The sequence below is a fragment of the Boleophthalmus pectinirostris genome, unplaced genomic scaffold (genome assembly GCF_026225935.1).
Source record: "Boleophthalmus pectinirostris isolate CB_2022bp ecotype Guang Dong unplaced genomic scaffold, ASM2622593v1 HiC_scaffold_15, whole genome shotgun sequence".
NCBI classification, from domain to species: domain Eukaryota; kingdom Metazoa; phylum Chordata; class Actinopteri; order Gobiiformes; family Gobiidae; genus Boleophthalmus; species Boleophthalmus pectinirostris.
In genome coordinates this window covers 9,420,531-9,432,968 of record NW_026571070.1, presented here as the reverse complement: position 1 = coordinate 9,432,968, position 12,438 = coordinate 9,420,531, and the positions used below count along the sequence as shown (strand labels likewise).

At 38.0% G+C, this 12,438-nt stretch overlaps 1 protein-coding gene across 1 annotated transcript in view; it reads right to left on the bottom strand.

Moving 5' to 3' along the window:
- Positions 1-12,438, bottom strand: part of LOC110158319 (cullin-1) — a 46,558-nt gene that overhangs the window by 7,330 nt on the left and 26,790 nt on the right. The window contains exons 7-16 of the mRNA XM_020922777.2: positions 11,484-11,647; positions 9,804-9,966; positions 9,587-9,717; positions 8,584-8,691; positions 8,330-8,485; positions 7,364-7,495; positions 5,936-6,053; positions 5,335-5,411; positions 2,742-2,860; positions 972-1,077 (exon numbers count right to left, since the gene is read on the bottom strand). Coding sequence (XP_020778436.1) covers positions 972-1,077; positions 2,742-2,860; positions 5,335-5,411; positions 5,936-6,053; positions 7,364-7,495; positions 8,330-8,485; positions 8,584-8,691; positions 9,587-9,717; positions 9,804-9,966; positions 11,484-11,647 — 1,274 coding nt within the window. The remainder of the gene's footprint in view (positions 1-971; positions 1,078-2,741; positions 2,861-5,334; positions 5,412-5,935; positions 6,054-7,363; positions 7,496-8,329; positions 8,486-8,583; positions 8,692-9,586; positions 9,718-9,803; positions 9,967-11,483; positions 11,648-12,438) is intronic.

The following is a 12,438-nucleotide window of genomic DNA, read 5'->3' as shown; positions in this document are numbered from 1 at the left end:
TTTTGTTCTTTTGAGCATGCACAATTCTTAAGTCTTTCTCTTTTTTTTATTCATTTATCACATTTAATATTTCTGGTTTAAATTTAATTATTTAAAATTACCACATCATTTTTTGTTATCATATTCATTTAACAGTTTTACATTATTAAGTTGAATTTCATTATTTTTAATTATTTTATATTACAGGTTTTAATTGAATTTCCTGAACACAATTTTGAGAGGGTATATAGGCAAAATAAAATAAAAAATATAACAATTTAGAAAACAGAAGTCTATCTAGTTTTGATACTAGTTTTAGCATCTGATTTTCCAATACTTTTGAGAACCCCAAACCGTAGTATAAGGGCAAAATAAATAAAAAAATACAGTAATTTATAAAACAGAGCAGTCTATCTAGTTTTGATATTAGTTTTAGCATCTGATTTTCCAGTTTTGACAATCCCAAGCCTTAAATAAGTTTAAAATAAAAAAATGAGGAGCACAGAATTATATTAAAACCCCAGGTGCACAGTTCAATTGCAAAAAAAAAGCAGATTTTGTGTTTAGTCCCACTTTAAAGCTGCACTGTGTAACTTCTGATGGAGGATCTGCCACCTGCTTGTTTCCATGGAAATGTTATTGTTTTGTCTGGAATGTCCCAGTATGGCATTAAACATATCCACATTGCATTTACTCAATAACTTGGTGTTTTACTGACCCAAAAACTTGTATTTTTTAATGTGAGTGGGCTCGCCTCTCCACAGATCTGACATGTAACCTGCTGTCTACGTAGAGATATATCAGTTTAATGCTATACTGTGGAGCATTTCAGGCAATATCTCAATGGAAAGCAGCAGTTTTCGGATTCTCCAAAAGAAAACCTTTAAATCTGGCCGTATAAAACATCTCAAAACTCAAACTAAATGTAGATTTGGAGAAAAAATGAATAAAAAGGACATTTCTTAAGAAGAGAAAAGTAAAATGAGTCTTACAGTTTTGATCTGTGTGCTGTCTGTGAGCTGCTGGACGGTGTAGGAGTCCTCTGTGTTGTACTGGAGCAGAATTGCCATCTGGAAGGTGGAGGCCTGCAGCGTGTACCTGAAAATAAAAACACCACCACCATCACCACGCAGAAATGAGCACGATTTATAGAGGGCTTTTATAATTAGGCCTGTCACGAAAACACATTTTGAAGCACGATATAAACAGCTACAGAGAAACATTGGGAAAAACTAAAATACTGAAAATACCTTATGCCAGTAACGCAAAACAAGATTATGCCCGTAAACCAATTTTTAAACAGACACAATCTTTAAAAAGCCAGAGCTGCCACCAGTATTTACCGATAATTAGGCACAGAAGTTATTTATTCTACTCTAAAGCTTACTTTATTATTTAAAAATGTCAAAAATCTCTCCACTACTACAAAATAAAGGAACCAAAATCAAAACTGAGCACTTAAGTATACTGTTGTAGCATTCATACACTGAAAAATAAGTCAATCTAGTAATTATTTTTGACAGATTTATTTGTACTCAATCGAAATCCCATAGTAATCAGAATTTAAACGTCCTAAATTATGCAATATTGACTCGTGAGCGATGTTAGAATGTTGTTACCGCCTCAAAAACATACACTACAGGTCAAAGGTTTTAGAACATCACACTTTTTCCAGTTTTTTTTTTTACTGTTTACTGTTGACCAAAATGTCTTCTAAACTTTTGATCTGTCAAAGTGTCCACCTTTGGCAGATATAACAGCTGCTGTGAAAAAAACAATATCTAGGTAAGTAAAAATGACTTAAATTAAGAAGATTTTACTTTATCTGAGTCGATTCAACTTGACAAGTAAAATTATCTACCAATGGAAAAAGTGTGTTTTTCGTAATTCAAGCAACATTCGATTTTGTTTCTTATTTTAAGTGCAAAAAAGTTGTTTTTCTTTTTCTTTTGAGTAGCAAGATGAATTTCATATTTTAAATACAAAAAGTCTTATTCCATTGGCAGATAATTTTACTCATCAAGTGACATTTACTCAAATCATGATAAAACTCTCTTAATTTAAGTCAATTTAACTTGGCTAGATTTTGTTTTTTGCCGTGTGAGCACACTCGTGGCTCATACTTTCCACATTAGAAATCAAATATTATTCAGAAAGTTCTTCCCAAGTCTGTTGCAGAAGTTCCCATAAATGTGTGGCACTTGTAGGTTGCTTCACTCTTCTGTCCAGTTCATCCCAAACCAGCTCGATGGGGTTTAAATCTGGAGACTGTACTGGACACTCCATGTTTTCAAGCTTTACCATCTTGTTCTTTTTTTCCTTGGCAGAGCTTGGACTTGTGTTTTGTTATTTTTTTTAAATCTTTTTTTTAACCTCTGTCTGTTCAGTACTTGCCATTTCAAGCTCTTCATTGGACTTGCACGACCTGAATTGCAATAAATAACTGGAAAAATTTGGGTGCTCTAAAACCTTGGAGTTGTGAATGAAAATAAAACACATCTCCTGTTATGTTTTTGATGAGGAAACATTAGAACTTAGATTAGAAAGTAGCATAATAGGAGCCTGTTACATGACTCTTTTTACTAGTAATGGAAAGATTATAGATTAAGAATGACATGTTTTTGTTAGATATCGCCTGTTTTTTCCTGCATCGTATCAGCAAGGACTCAAACCAAACGCTAAAAACACAAATATTGACAGTGCTACTATAGTCTGGACGGTCTATGGGAACACTGGTTGGTGGTTGGTGATGAGAGACGCACCTGTTTTTGAAGCAGTTGGTGACGAGTTCTCCTTTGGACAGGTGGTAGAGCCAGGTGAGCTTCCTGCCGCTGTGTCGACTCGCGTAGAACGCCGTGAACCGCTGGTAACTGCGCTCCAACTGGAAAACACACGAGAAATACAGTTTATGTTTGAGAGAATATGACTGAACACTGTGACTGCAACGACTGATTTGAGAATTGTTGTCTGGACCCTACAGACTAAAACATAAAACAAAAACCATGAAGACGACCAGAAAAACTGTCAAAAATGACTAAAACCCTTATCCAGAGGTGGGACCAAGTCGTTATTTTGCAAGTCTCAAGTCATTGACCTCAAGTCCAAGTCAAGACCCAAGTCAAAGACAGGAAAGTCCAAGTAGAGTCTCAAATCACTGGCCCATAAGTCCAAGTTCAAGTCGTCTGCTTTGAGCTTCAAGTCGTTTCAAGTCTTTAAACCTTAGATTTTTGCAATTTATATGAATTTTAAGTTAAATTCTACTTAAAAATTATGTTATATTTATATATGATTATTTATAGAAGAGTTATAGAAATGCTATTTTTTTCTTTTTTAAATGTCTTGACAAGATCTTAGTGTGAATTATTACAGTCAGAATAGAAAGAGTTAAGATTTAAAACTGCTTAATAACAGTTATTTTCATGTATCATGTTCATGGATCATGTTCCTTGTAGTTCCTTTTTTACTGTATTATAGTGACCAAAGTAACAAACAGAGAAGTGGGAGGGACATGTTTGAGTTTGTTCCTGTAAAATTAAGCACCGCACTGTAACTGACTGTAACTGACTGCAACTGAAAAGATAAAAGTATTTTCTAAAAGCGTGTACTTTTTCAGGTAAAGCTTCAAGTCTTCTCAAATCACAGAACTCAAGTCCGAGTCAAATCCCAAAGCTTTGTCCATTTTATCAAGTCAAGTCTCAAGTCCTAAAAATAGTGACATGAGTCTGACTAGAGTTCAAGTCACGACTTGCCAGTCCCCACCTCTGACCTTATTATGAGTTCAACACAGCACCTCAGACTTTTTTTGACGGCTTTTTACTCTATCTCAGTCAGTTTTTACACTACAAGCTTGGTCTTCTTCACTGTTTATTTTGCTTTTGAGCTTTGTCTTTGAGGAGCAGCTGTTCTGGAGTCTGAACTAAGACACTAGACCCCTGAAGCTCTCACTTCTTCTGTATTTTTATACATGCGCAAAGCTCTTTTAGAACAGCAATACTATAAAAAAAAAAGTAAATAAAGATGTCTGATTTTTATAAATATACCAGGGATGTCAAGAATTATTTTGGTTACTCAATAATCCTGAGCATAGACGATATAAAGAAGTGGACTAAAGGAGTGTGACGTCGCCCACAGCTTCGGCTCCAGTCAAATGAAGTTCATCGATAGCTGCGATGGGAGCGAATCTGGAGACCCGAGTTCCATATTTAAAATTCTGGTCGTGTGTATCTTAGCAACCAAACAGTCAATACAGAGCGAGGCTGTTGAAGGTAGCAGCCCTCATCACTGGTTTAGCAGGGAGCTGTCAATCAAACATGTTGTGAATGGTAGCGGGGCCTTGGGGAAAGAAAGCGCCTGATTTGTCTGATTTTATCTGCTATGTTGATAACTTGTTTGAACAAAAATAGTGAAATAAAAACACCAGGATCACGTGGAGCGGGTTATATGAACATTTTAAGGTGAAAATGACAACAGTTTCAATTAGGGATGGGCATCATTAGTCGATTAATCGATAATTGATCATTAAGAATTTCATCGATTACGTATATTTTTATCGACAAACCGAGTGTAGGTTGCTGTGCGTAGCGTGACCAAACAGGTGTGTACATGTGTCTCTCTGCACTCAGAAGGAGCGAGCAAACACAAACAGTCGGTCAGTCTGCAACGTACCGAAGTGCATATGCGTATTTAAAGATGACTTGTACAAGAAATTCCACACTTTCCGTTCCGGTCGGGACAAGTGTGAGGCCATATGCACAGTGAACAAAGCAGTACATATGTTTCGGTGTCCAGTGGGAAAAAGCTTTACCAGGTGAGAGTCGCGCAATGTCAATGACAAGGCTCCACCTCCCACCCCCTGTACGGTGTCCTGGTTTTGACAAACGCAAATATGGTCACACTAACCTGTATTCCACTGAGTCGTGTCTTTTAATCCGACAGAAATTGACCGCATCAACGCACAAGAGCTGTAGTTTTTTATCTTCGCTGAGTTTATGCAAATTAGCGATGAGGTTTTAAGTTTCGTTTCTGTGAGAGTTGCGCAAAACTGAATTAAACACATTATAATAAACGGGCTGATGTGGCTCTAGAGTCGTTACGGTTTATTTGTCGTAAAGTTGAATTTATTTATGCAGATTAGGAGTGCAGCTAGTAATAATAATGATGATCATTTTAATATAAAAACGTTAATGATGAATCGATAATCGATCGTTGATTCTCTCGAGGATCGATTAAGAAAATTTCATCGAATGCCCATCCCTAGTTTCAATAAAAAGTTAATTTTCTATACAGTTTAATCTATATACAGAGTCTATGGTCAGGACTAAAAAAATAATATTAGAAAAAGGTAAATAGACTCACCTCTGAGGGCAAAGCGAAAGTGCACGACTGCTGGAACGGCCAGGACCCAGAGCTCAAGACCTGGATACTGAAGTCCACTAAAGGAAGACAAAGAAAACACTTAAAATTTGCCTCTACTAGTGTTTTAAGAGCACTAACACTAAAGATTTGTCATGGTAGAAAGTAAAATAAATATCACAAACACGGTTCAAAAACATTTTTACAAGCCTATTTACATTTACAGACTTGCTTTGTCCCAGTAGAGAATTAGTTTTTCTGGATTTGACCCAATATTCAGCAGCAAAACTGAGTCAAGAGTAACTAACGTAGACCTGGATCACCATTTTAATTTGATTGTGGGTAAGTTTTGCACACACCCACAAAGAGAAGCCACTCATTACGCCGCATTTCATTCATCCGTTTGATTGTGCAGAAAATGACAACATCTGTACTTTTGGTGTTTCGGAATAACACCTCTCCCTCCTCAAACACCTCAGAGCTCGCCACGGCGCAACCTGCTCTTTTCGCACAGTTGTAATCAGAGACTTAGATGAAAGACTTAGATCACAGGCTGAGATCACAGACTTGAGACGAGACGATGAGGAGACCGGGTCGCACTCACAGTCCAGAGGCTCGGAGTTGGTCAGGTGCTTCTTAAACTGTTCGTTGAGGTCTTTGCTGACGCCGATGTCCTGGAACATCCGCTGCAGTTTGGACGTGTACTCGAAACCACAGGCTTGCTGCAAAATCACAAACAAAAATATATCAAGCAAATGAAGATTTTCAAGTCTCACAAGTACAACAGTACAGCGACAAAAACTCAAAAAACTACATAGACCATGATCCTTTGCTCAGTTTCAGTGCCGATAACATGAAGAAATAACTGTTCTACGCACTTTTAAATCTTAATTCTTTGGATTATGACAGAACCAAAGTCTTGTCAAAGCATTTTAAAGGAAAAAAGTCACATATTCACAGTTTGGTCAGCCTCCGCAAAATATCACAATAAAAATTGTACCGTATTGAGAAATTTGGATATTGTTACACCCACATTTATTTTATTATCTAGTTTATGATTTATTGATTAGCTCCAAGAGCACATGTACAGGAAGATATGTTTTTGACTGAAACAAATCTTTTCATAGATGTGATTTTTCCCAGATTAACGAGAAAGAAAGGATCACTTATGATGAGACATTTTAGTCGATCCAGAGGTTGGAATGTTATTGTATAAGGGCAGAAAAACTACATAAAGATGCACCCCAATCTAAAAATATTTCTAGGTACTGAGGAGAAATTAATTCTTATGATATTTGAGAGTTCACAGACTCACAAGAATCCATTTTAGCATGTTGCCGCAGGTGTGATAAGGCCAACCAATCACAGAGCACCAACGAAGTTTGGGCGGACGCCAAAACTCAAGTGTCCAAACGAATAAACACGGCGATGCCAACAGACTATTTTAGCAGATATACAGACTATTTTTTTCGAGTAAAATTTACAGAGGAAAGCGCTTTCTGCATTTGTGGACAGGAATATGTAACAAAAGTTTGGTAGAAGGAAACAACACAGCAGAACAAGCCGTAAAATGAGTATTTGTTTGAACCTCCTGATCGATTTGAGCGAGAGCTGTCCCAGTCTGATGTGCAGAACTCTGAAGTGAGGGCTACACATAAGAATCTCGTGTGAACCAGGTTAGTGAATGGAAGCAATAAAGCCAGGATTTGGTAAAGCAGAATGAATGAGGAAGCAGCACCCAAGTTGTTCTTAGATTTACTGATAAAACTCCGCTCTGGCGTTTGGAAGTTGGAAAAAGTACTTATTAACTAAAATCAGGATGCTAATGGAATGCTTGGATTAGGACACTGAAAAGTAAGGCTTAAATTTAGACGGCTGCATCCTTTTACAGAGAACTAGTTCTGTTTTTCACATGTTTAAGAGTCAAAATCAGCTACAGCGATGTTAATATTTGCAGTTTGTCAAATGAGACACAGTCACATGGTCAGTAGATACAAATATAAACCCGCTGTGAGTGATGTGGAGGACTGACCTTGAGTTTGGAGATCATGCTGGCCTCCGCGTCGTCGCTCGCGCTGTTCTGATGCACCAGACGCTTCGCCAACATCTTTGCGTAAAACTTCTGGAAAACGTCTTTGTCCTCAATGTATTTGAACACAACCATCTGCGAAACACGAGACACAAAACAGGTGAAAAAAATGGCTACACAAACAGAACATAAGGAGGGGGGAAACAACTCAACTCACTCAAACAAATCAAATTTGACTCATTTATGAAAACAAAAAAATATGACTTTAAATCGCTAATAACTTAACATAGACTCCATATATACGACGCCTGCATTATTAAACAAATCTACAATATTATATTCTGAAAAATCTGAAAAATAAATTGTTTTTTTTCTGAATTTTAATCAGATGGGACAGTGGTTTCAAAACTATGATTATTCATTATTCATTGCTTTCTGTTGTTATATATAGTTGGTAGTTGACTGAAGGACTAGAGCAGGCATGTCCAAACTATGGTTCAGAGAATTTTTTCTTGGTTTCCAGGAGAATTGGCCCAAATGACCTTGCATTAATGAAAAATTTACTTTTTATTGCAAGTTTTTTGAAAATCTACCTTGATAGAGCCAATATTTAATATTTAGTGTGTGATTTTAACAGTCTTAGCATGAATAAAAGACTGATGGCTCATTCTAATGTGTTAAACATGGACAAATTTCATTTATTCACTGTAATAAGCATCAGGCTACGGCCCTTGATCGGCTTCGTCTTTTTAGATATGTGGCCCTTGAAAAAAGTTTGGACACACCTGGACTAAAATCTGCCAAATTTGACAAAAAATTTATAAACCAAAGTCAAATTCTATCGTTCTAAAGCAACTAATGGTGTTGTTATTGAAATCGTTTTGAATATTGAAATGATGAATAAAAATGCTTAAATGTGACTTTATATAAAACATTTAAACTATAATGTGTTCTGCAGCTCCTCCTCACCACTTGGTTGAGCGTGTCTTCCAGCTCGGCCTCCTCTGGGTTCTTGGAGCTCTTCTTCAGCAGGGAGTCGCAGTATCGCGCCAAAAGCTCCGGGGATTTACTGGATGACTGCGCCATCCGAGTCACCGCGTTGTTGTTGATGAACCGACCGCAGGCCTGAAGACAAGGACAGACGTTCAAGTAATGACACGGGATCGGTTTAATTTGAGGAAAGTTTATACCAGGTAAGTTTTCTGGTTTCTGACAGTACTGACCTTGTCTAGCGCAGCCACGAAGCCTGCGTCGTTGTTAAAGGCCGACATCACCAGAGCGTTGTATTTCTTATGAACGTCCAGCGTGGTCTGAACGTAAACTTTGGGGTCCTGAGAAGAAAAGATCTGTATATCATTCGTTCATTCATTTTTCAATATAAAACAAAAATAAGAAAAAAAAAAATATATATATATATTTTCTTCATTATTTGTCTCCAAAACCAAAATGAAAAAACAGAAAAGTATGCATTTTTTCAGTTTTCAATTTTGTGTTTAAATGAATAATGGAAAAAATGGATAACTGACTAAACCAGGACTAAACTGTTTTCAGTCCTGGTCTGGTTCTGGTCTGAGTCACGGTCTCGGTCCCAGTCTCCAGCTGGTCTCAGTTTTAGTCTGATCCGGGTCTCAGTCCCGATCACGGTCTTGTCTCAGTCCCGATCACGGTCTTGTCTCAGTCCCGGTCTCAGTCCCGGTCTCAGTCCCGGTCTCAGTCCCGGTCTCAGTCCCGGTCTCAGTCCCGGTCTCAGTCCCGGTCTCAGTCCCGGTCTCAGTCCCGGTCTCAGTCCCGGTCTCAGTCCCGGACCTGGTTTAGGGTTAGGGTTAAAAGAAAGTCCGGCATCGCAATCACGGAACTCACGGAAATGGGAAACATCCGTTATCCATTTTTTCCATTATTTATTTAAACACAAAACTGAAAAGTGAAAAAATTAATCATTATCTGTTTTTTCATTTTGGTTTTGGAGACAAATAATGAAGAAAATAGTTGTTTTTTCATTTTCTTATTTTTGGTTTTATATTGAAAAACATTTGTAAGTTTACCCTTAATTTACTTCTCCTGTTGTAGCTAAAATAGGCACTTAATGACCAAAGTTTGATACATGCAATGAATGGAACCATGAAAACATCTAAACTTTTCACTTTTTTAAAATCCTTAAAATGCCTATAATTTAGGTTTGAGAGATTTCTTCCAGATCTTATTATATTTTCGTGAGTGAAGTCGTACGTTTAGAGCAGCTTCTCCACATTTCTCGATAGCAGCCAGGCCCTGGTTGTGGATGTGACTCTCCAGGAGTTTCTTCAGTTCACCCAAACCGTCCGTGATCCGCGAGACCAGGTTATACATGCGGCCCAAATCTGAACGAGAAACAATTTACCATTTAGAATTCGCGTTTCACATTTCCTATTAATATAACACCAAGGCAGACACATTTTCGTTGTACCTTCGTTCTTGTCGGCGTCGAGCAGGTTCTGAAACTCCGTGTGGAAGATCTCCAGGTGCTTCTCGATCAGGACCTGCTCACACTTTCGGGCGAGTTCGTCCTGAGTCGACTCGTGGAGATAAACCTGAACGCGCCGCTGCTCCTCCAACAGGCGAGCCTCCGCCTAAAAAAAGAGAGACGAGACACACAAACTTTAATATATTCATGGAGGAAGACCGTTTATTTTTAGGGATGTAACAATAACCACAATATCGTGATTGAATTACAAGTCTCACAAGTTATAGTGCAGCAATATAGTGAAAAAACTGAGGGAACTACATAGACCATGATCCTTTGCTCAGTCTCACTGCCAATTACATGAAGAAATAACTCTTCTAAGCACTTTTAAATCTTAAAAAAGTGCTTAAAAGTGATTAAAAGAAATAAGTCACATATTCACAGTTTGCTTAGCCTCCGCGAAATATCGCAATAAAAATCGTATTGTATCGAGAAATTTGGATATAGTTACATCCATAGTTATTTTATTACATAGTTTATGATTTATTGATTAGCTCCAACAGCACATGTACAGGAAGATATGTTTTTGACTGAACTAAATGTTTTCCTAGATGTGATTTTTCCAAGACTAACGAGAAAGAAAGGATCACTTATGATGAGACATTTTAGTCGATACACAGAGGTCGGAATGTTATTAAATTTCATAATAATAAAACGTGTATAAGGACAAAAAAACTACATAACGATGCAGTGAAATCTAAAAATATTAATAGTACTGAGAAAAAAACTGCCATTATTATATTTTGATAAGTGATCAGGGAAATCTTGACAAACCTGTCCCTTTTATCCTCCAAATTATACAGAATCTTCTCCCAATGCAATATATTAGTCAGTTCCTCAATTCAAAATGTGGTTAACTTACTTTAACTTAATTTTCTATAAGGTTAAATATAACTTTTTTTGCAATTATCATTCCATATACAATGTAATGCTATTGTAGGGATGCTTTAAATCACACTTAAATCACTGTCAAGATAGTTTCAGATTACATTCTAGAGGCTGATAATGTTTAATAAAGCAGATTTTTGTTGTATTTACATACATACATACCCTAATTTTTCCAGTTATTTATTGCAATTCAAGTCCAACAAAGAGCTTGAAATGGTACAAAGGTAAGAACTGAACAGCCAGAGGTTAGCTCTGCCAAAAATACCTCAGAAAAAAAACAAAAACAAGATGGTAAAGCATGAAAACATGAAGTGTCCAGCACAGTCTCCAGATTTAAACCCCATCGAGCTGGTTTGGGATGAACCTGACAGAAGAGTGAAGCAACCTTCAAGTGCCACACATTTATGGGAACTTCGGCAACAGACTTGGGAAGAAATTTCTGAAGAATTTTTGATTTCTGTTGTAAAAAGAATGAGCCACGAGTGTGTTCAGCTGTTATATCTGCCAAAGGTGGACACTTCCATCAATGAAAAGTTTAGAATATGTTTTAGTCAACAGTAAACAATAAAAAAATGGAAAAAGTGTGGTGTTCTAAAACTGTACATACATAAATACAATATAATCAACTGGGAAAAGTGGCTCATGCACAGAAACTGGCCTAGGAATTGAACCAGGGACCTTGTAGTCGTGAGGCCTGGACACTATTGCGTCCCCACAGTGGAGCGTGGTACTGACCTTCTTCATGTATTCTGTGACGGGGTTTTGCTGGAGGAACTCTGTGCTCTCCCGGGTGTAGAAGCGCTCTGTGTCTGTGAGGAACTGGCACTCGAAGTACTCTTTGTAAACAGACAGCGTGGGCCCTTTGGCGAAGGCATCCTCCTCGTTCAGACCCAACTCAACTGAAACACACACACACACAGAGCAGGTATTAGTGTAAGAAGAACGACTGCGCACGTGTCTGCTGTATACTTATAATCTACGACACCCACGGATCATTATGTTATAGTTTACACATTTTAAAATCGCAATATTCATCTATAACAATGGCTGCTGACTTCAGTGTTGGGAAAATTCAGTGCCAAATGGGAGCTGATGTCTGGTTAGTTGCAGAAGATCACACTGGCGAGCAACAGATTTGTTTTTCATTTGCACCAAAAACACTACACGACCCTGAAGAATCCTACCTACGTGTATCACTGATTAAGAAAATAAAACTGAAAAACAAGTACTGTATTTTCTGGGCGATTAGCCGCCGTTCTTAAGCCTCTAACCGCATCAAAAAACGCAATCCAGAGCGCCCTATACACGAATCCACGCTAGTGTCCCAGCACGACTTCAGTAAACTATAAAGCCGCATCACCCGCAAACAGGCACGGAGCAGACAGCGACCGCGCAGCGAAAAACACCCGCAGCCACACTCATCACTCCACGCCGACAAGGAACGGAACGGAGGAACGAACCGAAAAAGCGAGTCCTATGTGCCAATCTGAGTCACAACTGACCAATTGAGTCATCGCGACCGATCCAGCGGTCCCAGACAGCACCCTCCCTACGCGCCACAATTGAACAAAGCCCAGAGTCACCGTGAACGCCACAAACAAAGTCCCACTGACCCATCCAACTGTTGTGTTTCGTTTAAAGTCCAGTGTGGTTTATTTGTGAAAAAAGTTCTAAAATAGACCATTCAATG